This window comes from Delphinapterus leucas, chromosome 2, assembly GCF_059928025.1.
Source record: "Delphinapterus leucas isolate spDelLeu-1000000601 "Yukka" chromosome 2, BTC_Dleu_Yukka2, whole genome shotgun sequence".
NCBI classification, from domain to species: Eukaryota; Metazoa; Chordata; class Mammalia; order Artiodactyla; family Monodontidae; genus Delphinapterus; species Delphinapterus leucas.
In genome coordinates, this window is record NC_143130.1 from 176,345,375 (window position 1) to 176,368,884 (window position 23,510).

At 41.3% G+C, this 23,510-nt stretch overlaps 1 protein-coding gene across 4 annotated transcripts in view; it reads left to right on the forward strand.

The window, feature by feature from the left end:
• EML1 (EMAP like 1) overlaps positions 1–23,510 on the forward strand; it is a 145,985-nt gene that overhangs the window by 74,113 nt on the left and 48,362 nt on the right. For 3 of the 4 annotated variants that reach the window (XM_022576109.3, XM_089908194.1, XM_089908195.1), the window contains 3 exons: positions 3,945–4,080; positions 12,931–12,987; positions 15,981–16,115. In XM_022576109.3, coding sequence (XP_022431817.2) covers positions 3,945–4,080; positions 12,931–12,987; positions 15,981–16,115 — 328 coding nt within the window. The remainder of the gene's footprint in view (positions 1–3,944; positions 4,081–12,930; positions 12,988–15,980; positions 16,116–23,510) is intronic. The other variant, XM_022576112.3, reaches the window with a different exon arrangement.

The window sequence follows — 23,510 nt, forward strand, 5'->3', positions numbered from 1 at the left end:
CATTTGCTAGTGTATCTATGTCAATGCCATTCTTTTTCATGTTCTTTTCTGTGTGGTTTATCACAGGATATTGAATATAGTTCCCTGTGTTCTACAGTAGGACCTTGTTTATCCATCCTATATATAATAGTTTGCACCTGCTAATCCCAAACTCCCAATCCATCCCTCCCCCGCCCCCCTTCCCTTGGCAAACACAAGTCTCTTCTCTATGTCTGTGAGTCTGTTTCTGTTTCGTAGATAAGTTTATTTGTGTCATATTTTAGATTCCACATGAGTGATGTCGTATGATATTTGTCTTTCTCTGTCTGACGTACTTCAGTTAGCACGATCATCTCTAGTTCCATCCATGTTGCTGCAAATGGCATTATTTCATTCTTTTTTATGGCTGAGTAGTATTCCATTATATGTACATATATACACATGGGCTTCTTAAAAGGACACGAGTCATTGGATTCAGGGCCCACCCAAATCCAGTATGACCTCATCTTAACCAATTACATCTTCAAAGACACTGTTTCCTAATAAGGTCACATTCTGAGGTTCTGGATCGACGTGAATTTCGGGGAGGACACTAACACAGTACATGTATTTAAAAAAAAAAGACAGAATGGAGACTGAAATGGTAGGTGAAGTAGAAAGAGGAGATAGAGATGAGGTGAGGATGGCATTTCTTCCTACTTGGGAAGGGTTCTGTCCCGGCAGAGAGCGGACCTCAGCACGGGGAGCAGATTGTGTGTGTTAGGAAAGATTCAGGATCTCTGTTTTGGAACTGTGGTATTTTCACTGTGGAATATTAGCTCTGAGCACTGGTCTGGGCCATTGGCTGGAGCGGGTGTTCAGGGGATGAAGAAAGAGAGAGCTTGGAGAGAGTGGAGAAGGGTGTTCTGCTCTAGCTGGAGGGGCCTGACTGTGGCTTTTTAAACTCTCTTTCACAGTTAAAAAAAAAAGGTAGTCTGGCCCTCAGCTTTAGGGACTGAAAAGTTTCAGTATATTAAAATTTCGACATTCTAGGCACTTTTGTCACTGGTCGTGTTTTTAAGAGCCTGCACTGAGGTAGATTTAATTCTGGGATGAACAAAATAAATTCTGCTAGCATCTTAAAATAAACTTTTAATTTTAGAGTAGTTTTAGATTTACAGAAACGTTGCAGGCAGAATACGGACGGTTCCCCTATCTCCTGCACCCGGTTTCCCCTACTGTTAACATCTTATATTAGCATGGCGCGTTTGTCACAACTAATGGGACGATATTGATACATTATTATCAGTCGAGGGGCATACTTTATTCAGATTTCCTTAGTTTATCCCTTATGTCCTTTTTTGGTCCCAGGATCCCATTTGGGATTATATTTAGTCATGGTGCCTCCTGAGGCTCCTCTGAACTGACAGTTTCTCAGATTTTCCTTGCTGTTGAAGACCTTGACAGTTCTGAGGAGTACCGCTTAGGTCATCCATCGACTGTCCTTCAATTTGGGTTTGTGTGATGTTTTTCTCACGATCAGACTAGGGGTGGGTTTAGGGAGGAAGACCACAGAGGTCAGGTGCCATTCTCATCACATCTACCAAGGACGTGTACTGTGAACATGACTTACCGCTGTTGATGTTGACCGTGATCACCTGAGATGCGTTTGTCAGGTTTCTCCTTCTCGCCACACCTCCGCACTGCGTGGTTTAGAAGGAAGTCACTACGCACAGCCCACAGGGAAGGAGTGGAGAATATGCCCCACCATCTCAAGGACAAAGTATCTACATAAATCATTCAGAATTCTTCTGCCTGGGGATTTGTCCTCCTCATGTATTTATTCCATCGTGCATTTATATCAGTGTGGACCTGTGGATATTTATGTGATAGTTGGGGGTATAACCCAGCACTGCTTTATTTATTCTGTTGCCCACATTGTTGCGGCTTTGGCTCTTCCCATTGGCTCCTGGGTCCCTTTGCCGCACCCCCCGTCAGTGTGGGTTCTGTGAGCACTTCCTTACTTTCTGGCACCCTAAGATGCTCCAGGCTCATGTTGGATATTCCGTGTCTCAGCCCTGGATTCAGGTGCTTCCCCAAGGAGCCCTGGTTCCTTTTGCTGTAGAATGGTATTAGGAACCCAGGTTTGGGCCCTGGGTCTCTCAGCAGACAGAGCTGGGAAATAGATGTGTTTATACAACCCGTGTACGCAGACTTACCTATAATTATGTCTCTGTGTGTCTCTGTCTCTGTTAAGCTAGACATGAGTTCACACTGATGTCTCCTCTTCTCCATTCCACCTGGTTCATTCTAGCCTTCCCCCCTTGCTGGTCTGTAACCTCCCTCTCCAACAGTGAGAAGCCTGGCTCCTACCACATGGCCCTGTGGGAAACAACTTTATCAACTAGAATACAGTGCTTATGTGCAGTTCCTTTTGTAGTCTTCCAGTCTCTGCTCATTACCAGAATTACTTTGTCTGCACCTTTCCTCTCCACCCGCTTCCGTGAGGTTACGTTGCATGTTTGTAATGCAGTTAGATTCTTTTGTCACAGTCTGCATTCCGTCATGGGGTTCCCCTATCTCCTTATTGACTATTATTGTATTTGCGTGTATTAAGGTTCACTCTTTGTGCTGTAAGGGTCTGTGGGTTTTGACAAATGCATAGCATCACACATCCAGCACTACGATACCACACAAATGCATAGCATCACACATCCACCACTACGATTTACCACCCTGAAGAATCTCTGTGCTTCACCTCGTGACACCGCCCCCAGTCTCTGGCAACCACTGATCCACTTTCTGTCTCTATAGTTTAACCTTTTGTAGAATGTCACTTTAAATGGAATCTTGCAGTATATAGCCTCTCAGACTGGCTTCTTTCACTTGGCAATATGAATTTAAGACTCAACCATGGTTGTGTGGATTGGTTCATTCCTATCATCACTGAATCCTATTCCATTGTCTGGATGGACCACAGTTTGTTTATCCATCACCAATTGAAGGACATCTTGGTTGCTTCCAGTTTTCACAGTTATAAATAAAGCTGCTATAAATATTAAATGAAAGTTTTGTGTAGACATAAGTTTTCAACTCATTTGGGTTAATACTTAGTGTAAGCACAATTACTGGATCCTATGGTAAAATTTATAAGCCTCAACTTTGTAAGACACTGCCAAACTGTCTTCCAAAGTGGCTGTACCATTTTGCATTCCCACCAGTAATGAAGGAGAGTTCCTATTTCTCTGCATCCTGGCCAGCAGTTGGTATGTTGTCTGTGTTTTGGATTTTAGCCATCCTAATAGGTGTAATAGAGATATCTCATTATTGTTTTAATTTGCATTTCCCTAATGATAAAAGATGTTGAGCATCTTTTCATATGCTTATTTGCCATCTGTATATATTCTTTGGTGAGGTTTCTGTTCAGATCTTTTGCACATTTTTTAAATTGGGCTATTCATTTTCTTATTTTTGAATTTTAAGAGTTCTTTTTATATTCTGTATACAACTCCTTTATCAGATATGTGATTTGCAAATACTTCCCCCAGTCTATAAATTGTCTTTTCATCCTCCTAATGATGTCTTTTACAGAGCAAAAGTTTTGTTGTTGTTTTAATTTTAATGAGGTCCAAGCTATCAATTTTTCCTTTCATGGATGTGCTTTTGGTATTGTATCTAAAAACCCATCACCAAACCCAAGGCCACACAGCTTTTTCTCCTATATTTTCATCTAGAAGTTTTAGTTTTGCATTTCACACATAGGCCCGTGGTCCCTTCTGAGTTAATTTTTGTGTAAGGCCTGAGGTTGGTGTCTGGGTTCATTGTTTCGGCACCATTGTTGAAAAGCTCCCTTGTCTTTGCACCTTTGTGGATTCTGCTAGCATTTGAAATGGACGTCCTTTATTCTTTCTACATTATCTTAAGTCCTGTAAGGAGTTCCCTTGAAAAGGCGAAAGTTCTGATTGCCTTTTCTGCTTGTCTTACAGCAAGACCACTGGTGCAGACCTTGCCTTTAAGAACCACCGTCAACAACGGCACTGTGGTACCAAAGAAAGCCAGTGGCTCCCTGCCAGCCCCTTCGGGGGCCAGGAAAGAAACCGCTGTACCTGCCACAGCCAAAAGGTAGGCAAGAAGCGCCTTACATGAACTCTGAAAGCAGTTCTGGCTCAGATGCTAAAATAAGTATTACTCTTTTATATGACACTTTAATAAAATTTCTCCTTTGAGTTAAAGCTTATAAAAGCACAGTATTTGGTGTGTTGCCAAAACAGGAACCATGTCGATTTATTAGTCTGCGTTTTTTTAGTTGTAATCATATAGTCTTTGAAATCTCATTCACTAAAGCCGCAGTGCAGCATTTTGTGTTTTTACTTAAACTTCTCTTTTGAAAAAACAAGTGGGAGTATATAACCTATATAAAAAATGAATATGCTTGGAATATAGCAAAATTCAGATTGCTGTACTGAGCTTAAATTTTTATCAGTAAAATTTGGATAAGCTCGTACTTTTAAATGATGCCTAACAGTGGAGCTTCAGATGTTTATGTTTGTCAGAGCATAGGTTGCTCTTAATTTTCTATAATTTCATAGTTGTCATATTAAAATTGTATATTTTAAATGCCAGGCCAGTTTTCTAAATTTTTATGCCCTAAAAAAATGAACTATCTGGTAGTAATATAGCATAGAAAACCTTAAAGAAATTCTTTCTGCAGTGCTACCTCATGGACTTGTTAGAAGAACTCGTAAAGTTCATGAAAATGCTAACTTGCTTTATGTGCACTGGGGATTCTGGGTGTGAGTATGCTCTGCGGTGTGCTGGGATACCCGTTGGGCTGGTGAGGGTACGTTTGATGCTGCATCGTGACTCAGAATGAAAATGTAACAATCCCGTCTTATCTTTTAAATGTATAGTGTTTATACATAAAGCTTTATCCTTCGCCAAGCAAACTTGCATTGTGTTCCATCAGATAGAGCGTCATGTACTTACTGTTTGTGAATTTTAAGGAAATTGGTTTTGCAGGGCTTTTTAGAACTTTAAAATGAAATTCTCAGCCTCATTTCATCCCTTTTTAATACTTCTTTGAATCATTCATTTATAATCAACATGAAATGACCTTCTGGATTCTAATTGGCAGCAGTAGATATGGACTGTCTTTTATTCATCTAGATGTTATAAGATTGACACTGACTTTTTAAGTTTCAGGTTGCCATCTGTTACCAGTTCTTTCTTCTTTTTTTTTTTTAATAGTGGTAAAAACCACATCACATTAAATTTACCATCTTAACCATTTTTAAGTGTACAGTTCAGTAGTGTCAAGTATATTCTCATTGTTGTACAGCAGATCTCCAGAACTTTTTCGTCTTGCAGAACTGAAACTATTTATTGGCCAAAAAGTTCGTTCGGATTTTTCCCTAAGATGGGAAGGAGAAACCAGAACGAACTTTTTGGCCAACCCAATATATCTCTTCAACAGTAAATCCTCCTCAGAGCCCTTGGTGACCACCTTTTTCCTTTCTGTTTCTATGATTTGACTACATTAGATACTTCATATGAGTGGAATCATGCAGTATTTGTCCTTTCGTGGCTGACTTATTTCACTTAACATAATATCATCAAGGTTCATTCATACTGTAGCATGTGACAGTATTTCCTTTTTTTTTTTTTTAAAGTGGCTTTGTATTTTATTTATTTATTTAGGCTGCGCTAGGTCTTAGTTGCAGCTCGCGGGATCTTCATTGCGGCATGCGTGATGTTTTAGTTGCAGCATGCGGGATCTTTAGCTGCAGCATGCCGACTCTTAGTTTCAGCATGCATGCAGGATCTAGTTCCCCCACCAGGGATCGAACCCGGGCCCCCTGCACAGGGAATGTGGAGTCTTACCCACTGGACCACCAGGGAAGTCCCAGGATTTTCTTCGTTATTAAGTCTATATAACATTCCGTTGTGTATTCTTTTTTTTGTTCTTTTTTTTTGTTTTTTTTTTTGCGGTACACGGGCCTCTCACTGTTGTGGCCTCTCCCGTTGCAGAGCACAGGCTCCAGACGCACAGGCTCAGCGGCCATGGCTCACAGGCCCAGCCGCTCCACGGCATGTGGGATCTTCCCGGACTGGGGCACGAACCTGTGTCCCCTGCATCGGCAGGCGGACTCTCAACCACTGCGCCACCAGGGAAGCCCAGTATACCACCTTTTCTTTATCCATTCATGTCAATGGATGTTAGGGTTTCTTCTACCTCTTGGCTATTGTGAATAATGCTGCAATCAACATAGGTGTGCAGATATCTCTTTGAGATCCTGCTTTGAATTCTTTTGGATATATACTCAGAAGTGGGATTGCTGAGTCATATGGTAATTCTATTTTTAATTTTTTGAGGAACCTCCATAATGTTTTCCATAATGACTGCACCATTTTACATTCCCACTAACAGTGCACAAGGGTTCTAATTACTCCTCATCCTTGCCCACATTTGTTATTTTCTGTTCTTGATAGTGGCCATTCTAATGGGTGTGAGCTGATATCTCATTACGGTTTTCATTTGCATTTCTCTTATTATTAGTGATGTTGAGCATCTTTTTCATATGCTTGTTGGCAATTTGTATATATCTTTCGGAAAATTTTCTATTCAAGTCCTTTTCCCATTTTTAATTGGGTTATTCATTTTTTTGTTATTGAATTGTAGGAGTTCCTTATATATTCTGGATATTAATCCCTTACCAGATACATGATTCACAAATATTTTCTCCTATTCCATACATTGCTTTCTCACTCTATTGATAGTTTCCTTTGCACAGAAGTTTTTAAGTTTGATGCAGTCCCATTTGTTTATTTTTAACATTTGGTGTCATATCCAAGAAATAATTGCTGAATCCAATGTCCTAAAGCTTTCCCCCTATGTTTTCTTCTAGGAGTTTCATAGTTCTAGGCCTTTAACACATTTCAAGTTAATTTTTGTATGTAGCATAAGGTAAGGGTCCAACTTCATTCTTTTGCATGTGGATGTCCAGTTTTCCCTACACCATTTGTTGATGAAACTGACTTTCCCCCTTGTGTAGTATTGGCACCCTTGCTGAAAATCATTTGCCCTTACATGCAAGGGATTATTTCTGGGCTCTCTATCCTGTTCCATTGGTCTATATTATCTGTCTTTATTCCAGTACCACACTGTCTTGATTACTGTTACTTTGTAGTATGTTTTGAAATCAGGAAATGTGAGTCCTCCAATTTTGTTCTTTTTCAAGATTGTTTTGGCTATTTGGGGTCCCTTTAGATTCCATATGAATTTTAGGATTTTTTTTTCTATTTCTACAAAAAATGCCATTGGTATTTTGATACGGGTTGCATTGAATCTGTAGATCACTTTGGGTAGTGTAGACATTTTAACATATTAAGTCTTCCAATCCCACAAAAATAGGATGACTTTCCATTTACTTGTATCTTCTTTGATTTCTTTCAGCAGTGTTTTGTAGTTTTCTGTCTACAAGTCTTTCACCTCTTTGGTTAAGTTTATTCCTAAGTAGTTTGTACTTTTTGATGCTATAATAAATGAGGTTATTTTCTGAATTTCCTTTTCAGATTGGTCATTGTTAGTGAATAGAAATACAACTGATTTCTGTGTTTTGGTTTTTGTATCCTGCAACTTTGGTGAAATTATTAGTTTTAACATTTTTTTGTGTGGAATCTTTAGGGTTTTCCCTAAGATCATGTCATCTGCAAACAGAGATAGTTTTACTTCTTCCTTTCCAACATGGATGCCTTTTATTTTTTTTACATGTCTTATTGCTCTGGCTAGGACTTCCAGTGCTGTGTTCAATAGAGATGAGAGTGAGCATCCTTGCCTTATTCCTGACCTTAGGAGAAAAGCTTTCACCATGGAGTGTTTCACCATTGAGTATGAGTTCACTGTGGGCTTTTCATATATGGTTTTTACTATGTTGAGGTAGTTTTCTTCTATTCCTAGTTTGAGTGTTTTTATCATGAGGGGTGTTGAGTTTTGTCAAGTGCTTTTTCTGCATCAATTTAGATGATCATGTGGTTTTTGTCTTTCATTCTCTTAATGTGATGTACAATATTATATCAATTCTCTTGTGTTGAACCATCCTTGCATTACAGGTGTAAATCCCACTTGGTCATGGTGTATAATCCTTTTAATGTGCTGTTAAATTCAGTTTGGTAGTATTTTGTTGATTTTTGCATCATTATTTATCAGAGTTATTGGCATGTATTTTTTCTTGTTGTGTCTTTTTTTTTTTTTTTTGGTATCTGAATAATGCTGGCCTCCTAGAATGAGATTGGATGTGCCCCCACTGCCCCTTTAGTCTTTAGAAGAGTTTGAGGAGGATTGGTATTAGTTCTTTAAATGTTTGGTAGAATTCTGGAGTCATGCCATCTGGTCCTGGGCTTTGCTTTGTTGGGAGAGTTTTGATTACTGCTTCAATCTCCTTACTAGTTATAGGCCTATTCAGAGTTTTCAGTACTTCATGATTCAGTCTTGATAGGTTGTATGTTTCTAGGAATTTATTCATTTCTTCTAGTTTATTCAATTTGTTGGCATGCATTTATTCATTGTAGTCTCTTATAATTCTTTTTATTTCTGTGACATCAGTTGTAATAGTCCCTCTTTAGTTTCTAATTTTAGTTATTTGAGTCTTCTCTCTTTTTCTCAGTTTAATGGAGGATTTGGCAATTTTATTGATCTTTTCAAAAATCAACTCTTGGTTTCACGGACTTTTTTCTACTGTTTTTCTTTTCTCCATTTTGTTTATCTCTACTGTAATCTTTATTATTACCTTCCCTCTGCTAACTTTTAGCTTTATTTGTTGTTGTTTTTTTCTGTTTCCTTGAGGTATAAAGTTAAGTTGTTGATTTCAGATCTTCTTTTTAATGCAAGTGTTTTCACAGCTATAAACTTCCCTCTTAGCACTGCTTTCTCTGCATCCCACAAGTTTTAGAATGTTTTGTTTTCATTTGTCTCTAGATATTTTCAAAATTCTCTTGCGATTTCTTCTTCAACTCATTGGCTGTTTAAGAGTGAGTTGCTGAATTTCAAGATTGACTTTTTAAAGTAGCAAGTAGTTAATGAAAAAATGAGATTCTTTTTCTTTATTCTTAAAGAAAATAAACTTTTAAAATTTGTATCTCTATATATTTGGCATTTAAGTAAAAGGAAAATTTTTTTTCAGAGCAAAAAATCATAAAAGTAAAATTTGAAATGTAGATACAATTTCTAGCTTTCAGTTCCTTTCATGAGAGCATATGTCAAGCATCCTTGCACTTTGATTTTGTGGAAGGCTCTGTGTTTGATCCAAAGTAACTTTGATGTAGTACAATAATATCCTTCACTTAATAGACTGTTTGTGGTTTTCTCAGACCTTGCAGGATTAATTGGCACAACTGTTAGAATCCCTGGCAAATTGTGTTTTTGAGTCCTAGCATTTGAAACATCGATTCAGGGTAGGATAAGGCTGGGGAATGAGATGTAAGCAGATGGCTACAGGAGTGAGGCTCTGCTGAAGAATCTAATGGATACTTTCCCACAGGATGTGAAAAAGACAAAGAGCCCTAATGGTGCTTCGGGCCCCCTTTAAATCAGTGATGATGATAGAAATTATCTTTTAATAATAAAAGTGTACAAAGCATCAAGCTTTTAATACCATTATCACTGATCCTCAAAACAACCTTCCAGGGTAGATATTATTATCCCTGTTTTGCCAGTGGGTAAACTGACGCTCAAAGAAGTGAAGTAACTTGCCCGGGATCAAGTGAGTAGAGAGCCTGGGCTCAGACGCAGGTCTTTCTGGATCCAGAGCTCACACTCCTTTCACTGTGATAGGCTGCTTCTTGCAAAGATTTCCAGGTCAGCGCTTACATCTACTCATAAAAAAATGCTTGATATAATTGCTCTTTGGAAACCATCCCTTTTGTGTTCCCCATCCTGTCTGGGTGATGCTCTTTAGAAACAGTGATGTTCTGAGATGCCCCTGAGGGTGCTGACAGGAGTAGCAGGCAGGGGCGAGGGTGACTGAACAGAGATTGGCAGCAAGTTGCGACCCTGAGAGACAGAATTGCCCATTCATATGGGGCTGCAGGGCCTGAACTCCCATTACAGGACCAGGCCCCTTGCTGTGAGCAGAAGCCTGGGTCCTCTACCCCCCGTTTCAGCCATGTATGAAGGAGCTCATGGACAGTGCTTGCCCTCAGCAATATTATCTTAGAAGGAAAGGATGGTGGCGGGGGAAGATAATCAGTAGCCATCATATTTTATATATGTGTGTATGTGCGTGTGTGTGTGTGCGTGTATTAGCATTTAAACAATAACCTTCCTTCTAGAAATGTTCTTAGGCCTTTGTAGACTTTTCTTTTTAATTTACAAAATAATCAGTTTTATTCATTTGATAAGCTAATGTCCAGCAGCCAACTAGAAATACATGGTTTTCTAGATTGAGTGTCTGAGACTCTTGGTGTTTCGGTGTAAAGCATAGTGATTCATTTATTTTGTTCCTCTGCCTTTTGTGGGCTTCCGTGGATGTGAATTCCCATCTGTCTGGAAGTTGGAAACCCGAACAGTGGCAGATAATAATTACTCTGTGACGAAGTTCCTATAGATCTCTCCTTGGAGAATTTTGAAAACAGAAGCAAGCTGGGCATTCCGCCTGTTAGGATTAAAACAACCTCCGAGCCATTTCAAATACATTTATAATCATGTAGGAATTTTTCTGTAATCAGAGTTCCAAATTAACCAAGCTGGGGCATCTCTGGTGTGTGGATGGGTATATGTTTGTTTTCTTTTCTCCGGGGTTTTTTCAGCCTAGTACTAAAGAACAAAATCCCCTTTGGAAATTGTCCAGCACCCAGGGGTTGTGCTTTGTGTTGCCAATTAAGACTTCGATTGGGGGCGTGATTTGGAATCCTTGGGAAAAGCTTTGTTTCCATTAGTGAAAGGAGAAAAGGCAGAAAATCCGGGGAAGACATTGTAGGGTCATACCTTCCTCAGTGGGGATGCTGGAGCTGACAATAGAATAACATTTCCACTGGCTCAAAACAATCACTCATTCTTTCCACTCCTAAGTAGAGCTTTACAATAGGGCAAAGCTGTGAGAAGAGAGATCAAAAGAACAAAACTGGTACAAAAAGAGAGCATTATTTTTAAAATGCTCTGCTCCAGTTGGAAGGTAGGATGGTAAATATCTATGGCTTTCGAACAAACAGCTGATAATCCTTTAGAAAAATAGTTGCACTCATTAGAAATAACAGCATTTGTAAAAATACCAAAGTCAGTGCCAGGTACTTACATGATTTAAATCTGCTTTGGTTTTTTTTTTTTTTTCTAATATACTCTTTATCATTGAGATCCATTGAAATGTATGTGTTAAATTCAGGTTTTGAGTGTGATCTCTGTAACAAGCTAGAAATGGGAGTTGATGCTGTTGAACAGAGGAAGATGAATTGGTACTTATTCTCTTATCAGAATTGTTGCAATTCCCCCCTCTGGGCTCAGGTAGTTGGCTTCATATTATAGAAAAAAAACTTATTTTGGTCTGTCAAATTCTCTAAGGCCACCAGCCTTCTTAGGAAATGCCTTGGTTTTTGCTACAAAGATGTCTTTAGACAAAGATAAGAGCATTTCCTAATTACTGAAGTTGCATGACCTCAATCTGTCACAATTACCTCACCCCTTGCAGGACAAAAACCAGGTTAGTCCCGGTCCCATGTTGATTTGCCAGTGCTCAGCGTAGAGCCCAGTATAAATTGATTCCAAATGAGTATTTGTTGAGTAGATAATCGTTTTAATCTAGCGTTAATCCCTCCGGCTGTCATGGCAAATGACCTCATCAGAAAATCTCGGGTCACGAGTACAAGCTTCCCCTCAGATTAGTATTTTCTTTCTTTCTTTCCTTTTTATTTACTTATTCATTTATTTATTTATGAATAGGACCCGGCTGTGCCGGGTCTTCGTTGCAGCATGCGGGATCTTTTAGTTGCGGCATGCGGGATCTAGTTTCCTGACCAGAGACTGAACCCGGGCCCCCTGCATTGGGAGCGCAGAGGCTTCCACCGGACCACCAGGGAAGTCCCAGTATTTTTTTCAGTTGTAAAAGTTTGAGATCTTTTCTGCAAAATTTTGGAAAACCAATTCTTGGTTTTAAATCACATAATGAAAGAAAGATGCTGTGGTAACTTACTACGTTTAGCGTTATTATCTAACCATAAGAAGAAAGATGGCCATTTTTCCTCTGTTCTCCCTTTGCAGAGATTTTATTATGTCTAAAATTTAGTTTAAATTGGCAAAAACCATTGAATGCAACCGTAGTGTAAGGCAAAGAACCATTGTATTTTCAGAACTTTGGGTTTGAGAGTGGAGGTTGAGAGCAGAAGGGAAGAGAAATGATGGTATCTGCATTTCTACACCAAAAATGCTTGCCTTAAGCAGTGAAACATTGTGCTGTGTTATTATACAGTCTCTCACAAGCTAGGACTTCTACCACTTTCAAAATAAAGCACATGATTTCTCACTTGCTGTCCAGAGGGAGCATAACTTCTTTGATATTCCCTGCTGGTTGTTGAAGGAGGCTTCTCTCAGTGAGTATACAGTATCACTTCTTCTGGCCGCCCTTGTTCCTGCAGATGTCTTGTCTTCAAGCTCTATTTTCTGTCCTTCACTCTGAGTCCTAGTAAATCCTCTTTAATTCATGAGAGCTCTTGGCTCTCAAAAGGAAATTTCTTGTTTTTTCTACGTATACAACAATAGTAGATTTTTTTTAAAGCTTAACATTTTAATGCAAATGCGTGAATGACAAATACCTTGAAGGAGCCGCGATGGATTATATCCAAGTCTGTATATGCAAACCAAAATGTTTTCCCATTTTAATGTGCGGTGTATTCTGTAATTTATTGAAGTTTACCAAAATATTTTTCCACGCTTTTATTGTTGCAGTCGTGTTTATTCTGCTTTGTTTCCGTGCCTCTCACACGTAGATTAAACAGGTCTGTGAGTCTTCTCAATGCATGCAGACTGAACAGTTCCACACCCAGGTGAGGAGTACTTAGATTTACTTTGTAACCCTCACTAATGCTTTGGTAGTTCTACCACCCTTTTAGTGCAGTAGCTTAGAGGGCCTTCTCCGATGCCTGCCATTGATCAAGGCTTAAATCATATAACTGTATTAATTATTGACCTTTATTGGATTTTTAGACGTCCAACATCTCTGTTCAACAGGTCCTCAAAACTAACGTACTTCGGTGTTTCATAAATTGCAGGCGGTCTTTATTTTATTTATTTATTTTTTGGCCATGCCGCACAGCTTGTGGGATCTTAGTTCCCTGAGCAGGGATCAAACGCGGGCCCTCTGCAGTGAAAGCGAGGAGTCCTAACCACTGGCCCACCAGGGAATTCCCTAGGTGGCCTTAACTAGGAGGCCCAGTAGAGAGCAAGGGGTCAAGTAACCTCAGACGTGTTGCTTTGTATCCCTGAAGCTGTCCCCTCATCTGGAGAATAGGGACAATGATACTTCTGCAGGGGATGTGAGGTTTAAATTAAATGATTCATATAAAACGCGAAGCTCTTAATACATGCGAACCGTTGCTGCCCGTGGTTCCATCACTGATCTCCCCTCTTAACTCTTCCAGCCACCAGGTTGAGTGTTGATTATTAGAAAATCGATTAACGTTTGCTATCATTGATTAATAGTCATGGCTTTTCAGCTCTTTAAGGGTGTTTTATACAAGCCTTTAAAATGCCATGAACTTACCCTGAACTCCCACAAGGACACTATGGAGGTGCCGCTCAGGGCTGCCAGCTGCTGGGGCAGTGTGCCTGAGAGCCTCGGCGGGCCAGATGCTTAGCAGGGAGAGCTCCCACAACGTGGAATTAGCTTGGTGTTTTTCGTCACTGGAAGATCTTGAACTTTAAACATAAAGGTTTCTGTAATTTTTAGACTTCAATCCTAAATTTCAGAAATGTAATGCTCTCCTAAGATCTATAATTTCCTTGTCCTCAAATTGAGAGTTCTAAAAATTCACATTTTGACCTTAAGGCACACCCGTGCAGATCCCAGCTGTGAGATCCTGGGGCTGTCAATTCAGAGTTTCCTCAGTGACCAGAAAGACTACGCAGAAAGTGTCTTCAGATCATCATGATTATGGTCATTTTATTTATGTTCATTCACTCAGGGAGCGAGATGGCTTTTCAAAAGCCGATACACCGTGCAGTTTTTGAAAACGTGCTAAGAGATTATTTACTGACCGATCGGAAGTGACAGAGGAAAAAGGACTTAAAGTTGGCCCAAAGGAAGGCAGAGATGAGGAGGGAAAAGAGAATGAAGGGAAGACAGCAGAGCATCCCGTGTACAAGGCTCTTGCACATTCTGTGTTATTTAATTGTGAGAAGGGAAGGCTTTGGAATCCAGCCCAGGGGCAGTAGTCTCACTGCCCAAGCTACTCAGCTCCTGCCTGTGTCCTCCGGATTGAAATTCAGGTCCGTCTCCACCCTGCCCTGACTGGAGCCCCTGAGGCTTCATCATCATCACCGAGGTCCCCCTCCTGCGTCCACGACCCCAGCACCTTAACTGTCCTCTGGGGGTTCTTCCTCCCCAGTCCCTCGGGGTTTATCTGCTACCTGAGATTCCTGTGGCAGTTCCTCAACTCACGTCTTACAAAGTCACTCTTTCCCGGGGAGGTTCTCTCCGTTCTCATCTTCTCTCCTTCCCGGCGTGTAGATTTCCTCCGCGTCCATAGCTCAGTGACCCCCCCCCCCCCAGTTGACAGTGCCAATCCCGAGCCACCTCCTGGGTTGCAGACTTGCGTTATCGCCCACCTGCACCTTGACTCTGTGCATCCAGACCAGACCTGCCCCCGCAGCCCCACCCGGGAGCGGCACCACCATCCACTCTTGTCCTTCTTTCTTCCTCACGGAGCAGGTGCTAAATTATAGCATCACATGCCTCTGCCTGTGACAGGGTCAGGGTGACACTACCATTGATCGTTTCATTTATTTCACCCTTTCATTTAATTAATATTTATCAAGCTTCTATACTAGGCTCTGCAAAGAATATAAGAATGATAAATGAGATGGGATCTCAGGAAACATATGGCCTAATGATGAAGATAAAAAAAACAAACAAAGAAACTTTACAGGGCTGCCTGTAATACACTTCCGGGCTCCAAGAGCAAACCATCAACCTACGGCCCCTGCCCTGGCTAACTGACCCCTCACGCCTGTGAATTACCTGTGCGTGGGGCATCCCTTTTCCTAGGACAGGCCCTTCCCTACTGTGTCATTATAACACGTTCAAGCCGTTCATTTTCTGTCTCCCAGAAATTCACAGTCTTCGGGAAGTCTTCCCCAGACATCCCTCACCAGGCTTCCAACCACTCTAGTCCCTCTGTTTATTCAGAAGGAAGTAAGCACTTGCATGGGCACCACCTCTAAACAGAGGCATCCTATAGAGAGTGGAATGTCTTTGTCCCACGTATGCCTTTAGACCAGAGTTCTTCCATATCAGCACTATTGACGTTTGGGGCTGGATCATTCTTTGTCGCGGGGCTGTCCTGGGCATTATAGGGTGTTTAGCAGCATCCCTGGCCTCTATGCATTAGATGTAGCAGCCCTCCCCCGCCCCAGTTGTGACAAGCAAAAGTGTCTCCAGACATTGTCAGATGTCCCTGGGGGGCAGAGTCACCCCTGGTTGAGCACCACTGGTCTAGACTGAAACTTGCACAAGGGCGGGGTCACCTCCCACTAGGCCCCTGGAGAGTTCTCACGGTATTGTTGGGAATCTTACCTTTCAAATTCCTCTATGACCTTGAACTACACTGATTGCCACAGTTACAAAGGCAATGAGTAGAGGCATTGATCTCAAGTGACATTCTGAAAAGTTTTTTGATCTCTATAGTTAGGAATTTCAAACCACTCTATCTTTTAAATATCCACATGGAAATAGAATGTTCTATGTATATATTTTCACACTCAGCAATAAAATAAAATCACTCCGTGAAGGATTTCATTGTCATTTACTTTGTACTTTTAGTACCATCAAGAGGACCAGCTCTTCCGAACGGGTATCTCCTGGTGGTCGAAGGGAAAGCTATGGGGATTCCAAAGGAAACCGGAATCGCACGGGATCCACCAGCAGTTCTTCTAGTGGCAAAAAGAACAGTGAAAGGTAAGGGGCATCTTACTTCTGGTTCCTGCGATTCAGATATTGTGTGGCCTCTTTTCCCAGAGGTGAATCAGAAGACCCCCTAATACGCACACAAGCTGTGAGCCCTCCATGCCCCATACTCCTTCTCCTGACGTCACTGTGGGCGCTAATCAAACAGCTGCGGGTCACAGCTCACACCAGTTATCATCCAAGTAGAAAATTACAACTTGAACTCTCAGGGCTCCTATTCAGACAGAAGTCGTTTCCGAGAGTTTGCTTAGTACCAACTCCATGGAACCTGAGAACCTGTTCTGAATTTCCATACGGAGCACTTTACATTTCTAATACTCTCCGCTGCTATTTTAAAATCAGTTTCAGTGGCTTGTTTGTGAACAGTATTTTCTGCGACAGACTGGGTGAAAAGTTGTAATTTTATGATTTGTCAGAAACTATTTTTAATATTGAGCTAACACCAGAACTAGGAACTATTTTCTTTCTGGTTTCATGAAACATGCTTTGAGTTTTTTCTTTGAGGTTGGTTTATAATGGATTATGATAGCTCCCTGTTAATAGTAACATTTTATTAGTGAAAGCTAATTTGGGGCATTTTAAGAGCTTGTTTTTTTTTGTTTTTTGTTTTGGCGGTACGCGGGCCTCTCACTGTTGTGGCCTCTCCCGTTGCAGAGCACAGGCTCTGGACGCGCAGCCTCAGCGGCCATGGCTCACGGGCCCAGCCGCTCCACGGCATGTGGGATCTTCCCGGACTGGGGCACAAACCCGTGTCCCCTGCATCGGTAGGCGGACTCTCAACCACTGCGCCACCAGGGAAGCCCTAAGAGCTTGTTTTATGTTTAAGAATGTATTGTGTATTTGAGATCAGTTTCTCTGTCTCTGTATATATCTACTCAATGTACTTTATTCTCTCTTTTTAAACATTGTGCTTTAATTCTATTCTCTCTATTGAGCAAGGCTTAGGAAGGAGTTTCAGCTTCACAGGCTAACCATGTTTTGTTTTGTTTTTTTCCAAATGTTCGTGTAAGGAGAAGGCTTAGTCATAAAGCAGTGGACTCCAACCCACAGGCTGAAAAATTTCCAAGCTTGTAAGTCCATTCTGATTCAGTCCTGTAAAGGAAGCTTAAACCCTTTTTCAGTTTTATTCCTAAAAGATATGTTTTGTAGAAAGAGGTACAGGGGCCTCTCATATCTCTAGCAGGTCAAGTCCACAGTCCATTAACAATCTCAAAACCACTAACATGGGGTTGTCTTCTAATTTAGACTATTAATAGGACTTCTTATCAGAAGATTATGCTAATTGGGTGATAATACCTTGGAAATAAGGCCAAGTAGTTAAAATGGCAGCAGAGCGTGAGTGAGAGATGCAGGGTGGCCTTTAGGCTTCTCTGAATTCAGCGTAAGCTTGGAAGTTGACCTGAGATGTCTAGATCTTGGCAGTTCTTAAAAACCTGGCTCCTTCTCTGCACATCTGATTTGTATTAAGAATTTCCAAAAAGAATCTGCGTCGTGCAAACTCCAGATCTGTTGTATCTTTTAAATCCTATGGCTTTGCTAAGTGTGCTGGGTAAATATTTCCATGAAAGATATTTACAAAGGGTTTTTTTTGTTTTTTAATGCTACCGTAGGAAATTTTGATTTGGAAATGAGGGACTGGGAAAATTTACTAATCATTTTATAAAAATAATTCAGGCAACTAAACACGTCCCTTTAAACATAAATTCTTTGTCTCATTAGAGCCCGGGAATAGTAGCTGAGGCGCACGTAGCACTGAACTGGTTGAGTTGCACCTAAGGAGCTTCAGAAAGTTCCTGCCTTCTCTTAGGTCATTGCTGGTACCGACAGACACCTTTAGGGGCCCATGGGAATGATGGCAGCAGGAACTCCGACAGAAGGAAGAAGTAGCTGAGAAGCAATAGAGGTGAAGGTCAAGCTGGTGCTTCTGTTGCTGCCTGCCCATTTCCCTTCATCTTTCCTTTCCATTCCCATATGAAGAGCCCCGCTCTTGGGCTACCTTGACCTTGTACCGAATCAGAGCTGGAGTCTAATGGACCAATGCCCAGTCCCCATGGCTTAAAGCAGGCAAAGAAAGGGATAGAGAGGTGGGCTCGGTGCAATTCCCCTTTTAAACCTGATCCTCGGTGGTCTAAGACAGCGTGACCTCTTCTGCATCACACCCAAGTATTTGTCCATGGTGCCAGGATGCTGTCTGACGTTGTTCTCGGTTCCAGAATGCTGTCTTGCATTTTAACACATTGTCCATATTTGGTTACTATAAACAGCAAGATGTAATGGAAAGGACACAGGCTCTGGAGTAAAAGGGAGATCTGGGTTTGTAAGTGAATTTGGCCAGTTAACTTCTCTGAGCCTCAGTTTTTGCCCTCTGTGAATTAGGGATTTTATACCTAATTCCCTTGAATCTTGTCAAAGAGCTAACTGGGTAGGAAAACACCTATCATAGCACTTGGCACTCAGTAACGGCAGCTGTTATAAATTGAGACCTGTGCAGAGTAGAAGAAAATAATTCCAAAATTCTGAACTTCATTTCCTCGTTGGTAAGATGAAGGTGGCGGATGACACCTGAAGTTATTAGTCTGTTTTTCGTCTAACACATATTAACTTACATTCACAGGACACAGTCCTATGAGTGCAACCTGGATTTTGGCAAAATGTAAAATTGGTTGGGGAGAAATAAAGTATTATACAGTCATCCCAGGTTGTCCGAGGGGGATTGGTTCCAGGATCCCACCCCCATACCAAGGACAGACGCTCAAGTCCTTTAGTCAGTGGGTTCTGCATCCACAGATTCAACCAACCGTGGATCTTTACGATTGTGGGTGTTTAATTCCGCAGATGCAGAACCTGCGGAGACAGAGGACCGACCATATGTTCTCATGGTTGTTACTGTCACATCAGAATGAGCTGGTGTGCAGGCCCCGAGATTCACAGGAAAGCTTATCAGAATGTGAGTGAGTGAGGTGTAACTTTGGGTCTGTCCTGATTTGCAGAAGCAAGTCCTTCACACAGGGCAGTGCTTTAACTTGTGTCAATCACAGACTGTTTGCTGTAAGGCTCACAATGACCACACACCATATACAACGCTGTCTTCAATGCACCTGGCACTTCTGTGAAAATTAGAAGGAGGCTCCTTTCAACATTTATATTTCTCAATAATAATAATTACACTCCCTATAAACTGTACAGATCTTACTGTCCAACATAAAATAATAGTGTTTTTGATGTCCTAAACATTCCCGTTTTCCAAGATACATTAATTTGTTTAATAATAATTATGTGTTCTGTGTTCATAGAAACTATTATTCCTGAGAGTTTCACTTTTCGTGCTCCTGTATCTCGTTTTCTTTGGAAATGGTCATGAGAGTCAACAGTTTCTCTTGTGACATTGTAGACTTTTATCTTAGAATAGTTAACATTTTAAAATATTTTGCTTGTAATGAGCCACAGAATTTTAACAGCCCTTATTAACCTTTGTACTGACAAAACTTTCATAAGAACAAAAGCAATATATGGCAATGTAATATTCACTTTATATATTATTGATTGTAAGTGAATATTAACAATTATACAGTGATTTGTGTCATAACGAAGTATTTATTAAATTTAAATAGGGAATCGCCAATAACATTCTGATAAACAACCTGTACTATCTAATGTCGCCAGTAGACTAATCCAAGAGAGGTTTTTTTTTAATTTTTTTTTAAATGTTTTATATCAGACAGAAGGACAACTACTGTTTGTAATGCATAGTTTATGTTAGATGTTGCTAGACTGATAAAATGTTTCAATTATCCAACTGGTTCCTCCTTTGTAGTTCTGGCTGGAATAGGATATATCAACTTTGTAAGCAAGACACTTTGTTTCCATCAAAAAGTTGTTGCAGTATGAGCTGATTTTGTTAGAACAAGAAATGTTTCAGCCATCTGCTGGAAACCTTGTAACACACAAATAAACTGCCCATCTTTGGAGTAAACAAATATGAAGAAAGCTTCAAAATTATGAAGACGTCTACCACATAAAAGTGTTCCCTTAGATCCCCTTCTGTGTTGTGCAACTGGCTGCTTTATCCAGGCTGTGAAGTTCAGAACCCTAAGCGGAGCTCTCAGCTCCATCCTTCTTTAAGCTCTAGCGTTCAATGAGGCAGTCTTGTTTTTTTTAATTTATTTTATTTAAGTAGAGTTGATTTACAATGTTGTGTTAGTTTCTGCTGTACAGCAAAGTGGTTCAGTTATACATATAATATATATAATTATAATAATATAATATGTATATTCTTTTCTATTATGGTTTATTACAGGGTATTGAATATAGTTCCCTGTGCTATACAGTAGGTCCTTGTTGGTTATCCATTCTATATACAGTAGTTTGTACCTGCTAATCCCAAACTCCCAGTCCATCCCTACCCGCACCCCCCCCCCCGCCCGCCGCCCCTGGCAACCACAAGTCTGTTCTCTATGTCTGTGAGTCTGTTTCTGTTTCATGGATAAGTCCATTTATGTCATAGTTTAGATTCCACATATAAGTGATGTCATGTGGTGTTTGTCTTTCTCTGTCTGACTTCACTCAGTATGATGATCTCTAGGTCCATCCGTATTGCTGCAAATGGCATTATTTCATTCTTTTTTATGCTGAGTAATATTCCATTACACACACACACACACACACACACACACATCTTCTTTATCCATTCATCTGTCGATGGACATTCAGGTTGCTTCCACATCTTGGCTATTGTAAACAGTGCTGCTATGAACATAGGGGGTGCGTGTATCTTTTCGAATTATAGTTTTGTCCAGATATATGCCCAGGAGTGGAATGGCTGAATCATATGGCAACTCTATTTTTAGTTTTTTGAGGAACCTCCGTACTGTTCTCCATAGTGGCTGCACCAATTTACATTCCCACCAACAGTGCAGGAGGGTTCCCTTTTCTGCACACCAATGAGGCAGTCTTTTGATTGACACCTCAGGGTCCTCAAGGCTCAGCATTGCTTTTCTTTTCCTTTAGCATCACTGATGGTGGAATGTAAATCTTAATCTTCAGCCTGGGTTCAAGGTCCTTCATCTACCGGCTCCTCACCCTGTCTTGTACCCTGATATCCACAGCTTCCAACACTGGCTCTCACTCTCCCCCAGCAGGATTTATTTTCCTTTTTGAAGTAATCTATTTATTACACAAGTAAACATGTGTTTTAGGATATCCAAATGTACAAAACAGAGGAAAGGAAAATCCCCTATTATCTCAGCCCTCAGAGAACTCACAGCTACCATTTTATTGTGTTTCCATCCAGACTTTATCTCTAGGGTGTTGCATGTGTGTCGGGTATAATTTTTACATAAAGCATATTCTTCTGCCTACATTTTGTAACCCTCTTTTTCATTTGCTGTATGAGCATGTCTTTGTGTCAGGAAATATACTCTTACAACGTTATTTCAGATGTGAATCATTATTTATCTAGGCGAATGCACGTTTGTTGGACGTTTGGATACCAACAAGCCTTTTCTAGTCCTGTCAGACCAGCCCAGCACCTAGAACAGTGCCCAGCATGCAGTGGGTACCCAATAAACATTTGTTGAACGAATCGTTTTACCCCAATCAATATAACAAAAAGAGCGTAGACGGATGGGGCATTATAGCCATAACCAAATTTTAATCCCAGCTCTGCCACTTTCGTTATGTGACTGTGAACTAGTTACTTAACCTCTTTGGGGTTTCCCTCAGCACCAGTAAAAACTAATACCTACCTCTCAGGGCTGTTGTGCGGATTAAACAAGATGGTGTGCGTAGCGTGGGGCTGGCCGACGTTGGTGCTCCATAGATGGTATGACTACTGTTATTTGCCTTCTCCATCCCAGAGTTGGAGCTGATGTTTGTACACCTTTGCTCACCCCACTCCCCAACATTGAGTGCCTCTCTTTTTTTTTTTTGCGGTACGCGGGCCTCTCACTGTTGTGGCCTCTCCTGTTGTGGAGCACAGGCTCCGGACGCGCAGGCTCAGCGGCCATGGCTCACGGGCCCAGCCGCTCCGCGGCATGTGGGATCTTCCCGGACCGGGGCACGAACTCGCATCCCCTGCATCGGCAGGTGGACTCTCAACCACTGCGCCACCAGGGAAGCCCTTGAGTGCCTCTCTTTTTTGGGACATTCCAGAATTCTCCAACTACCGTTTCTGATCTCACCCCAACCTGAAAAGGGAGGAATCAGAAATTCTGAACATTTCTCTCACCTTACTCATACCCTTTCCCAGCACTGCTTGACTCACTGAGCACCTACCATGTGCAGGACAGAGCGTAAGGCTTGGCGGGAAGTGGGAAGGAAAAGCCCACGAAGACTCATCCTCTCAACAAATACGAATGACACCCACAACTGAAAAGGGCCAATGTCCTTCATTTCCAAATGTCACAACACACACCAACGAAGGAAAGGACAGTTAACTCAATCGGAAAGTGGGTAAAAGGTTTGAACAGAGACAGTTCGCTGAGAAAGAAATACGAGTAGCCAATTAACTAAGGAAAAGATATTCAAACTCAGTCTTCATTAGAGAAACCCAAATGAAAGTAAGAAGGTAGCATATGTAGAAAAATCTTTTTTTTTTTTTTTTGCTGTACGCGGGCCTCTCACTGCCGTGGCCTCTCCTATTGCGGAGCACAGACTCCGGACACGCAGGCACAGCGGCCATGGCTCACGGGCCCAGCCGCTCCGCGGCATGTGGGATCTTCCCGGACCGGGGCACGAACCCGTGTGCCCTGCATCGGCAAGCGGACTCTCAACCACTGCGCCACCAGGGAAGCCCCTAGAAAAATCTTTTTATTGTAGTATTAGAAAATCAAACAGGTACCAAAACCAAACAAATGCAGAGCTTGATGAATTACACTTTTTAACACTTAGTAAGTGGAGGTTTGTCCCTTGTCCTAAGTGGCATATGTATGTGTCTGGAAACTTGGCAGGAGGAGAACTCCAGCTAATCCTTCAGGATGCCCCTTTCTCTGGGAAGCCTGCCCGAGCGCCCTGGTCTGAGTTAGCTGCCTTCCAGATTGCTTTGTTCCTGCCCATTAACTTTATCTGTAACCGTGACTCCTCCCTCCCCACCCTCCAGGGGCTTCCCACACATTCCGCCCCCCCACCCCCGCCCCCTTAAGCTTTGGGAGGGCAGAGCTGTGTCATTTTTTCTTCTTTATATTCCTAGCACTTTGCACAGTTCTGGCACACAGTAAGTGCTCAATAAACATTCCCTGAATGAATGAAAGGATGTTACCTATATACTGTACTTAGATTTTAAAACCATAGTCATTTAAGAACTATGCAAACAGCACCACCTATTGGTAGGTGATTTTAACACTACATTTTGGATTCCGAAACGTTGGAAATTAGATGATTTAAATGAAT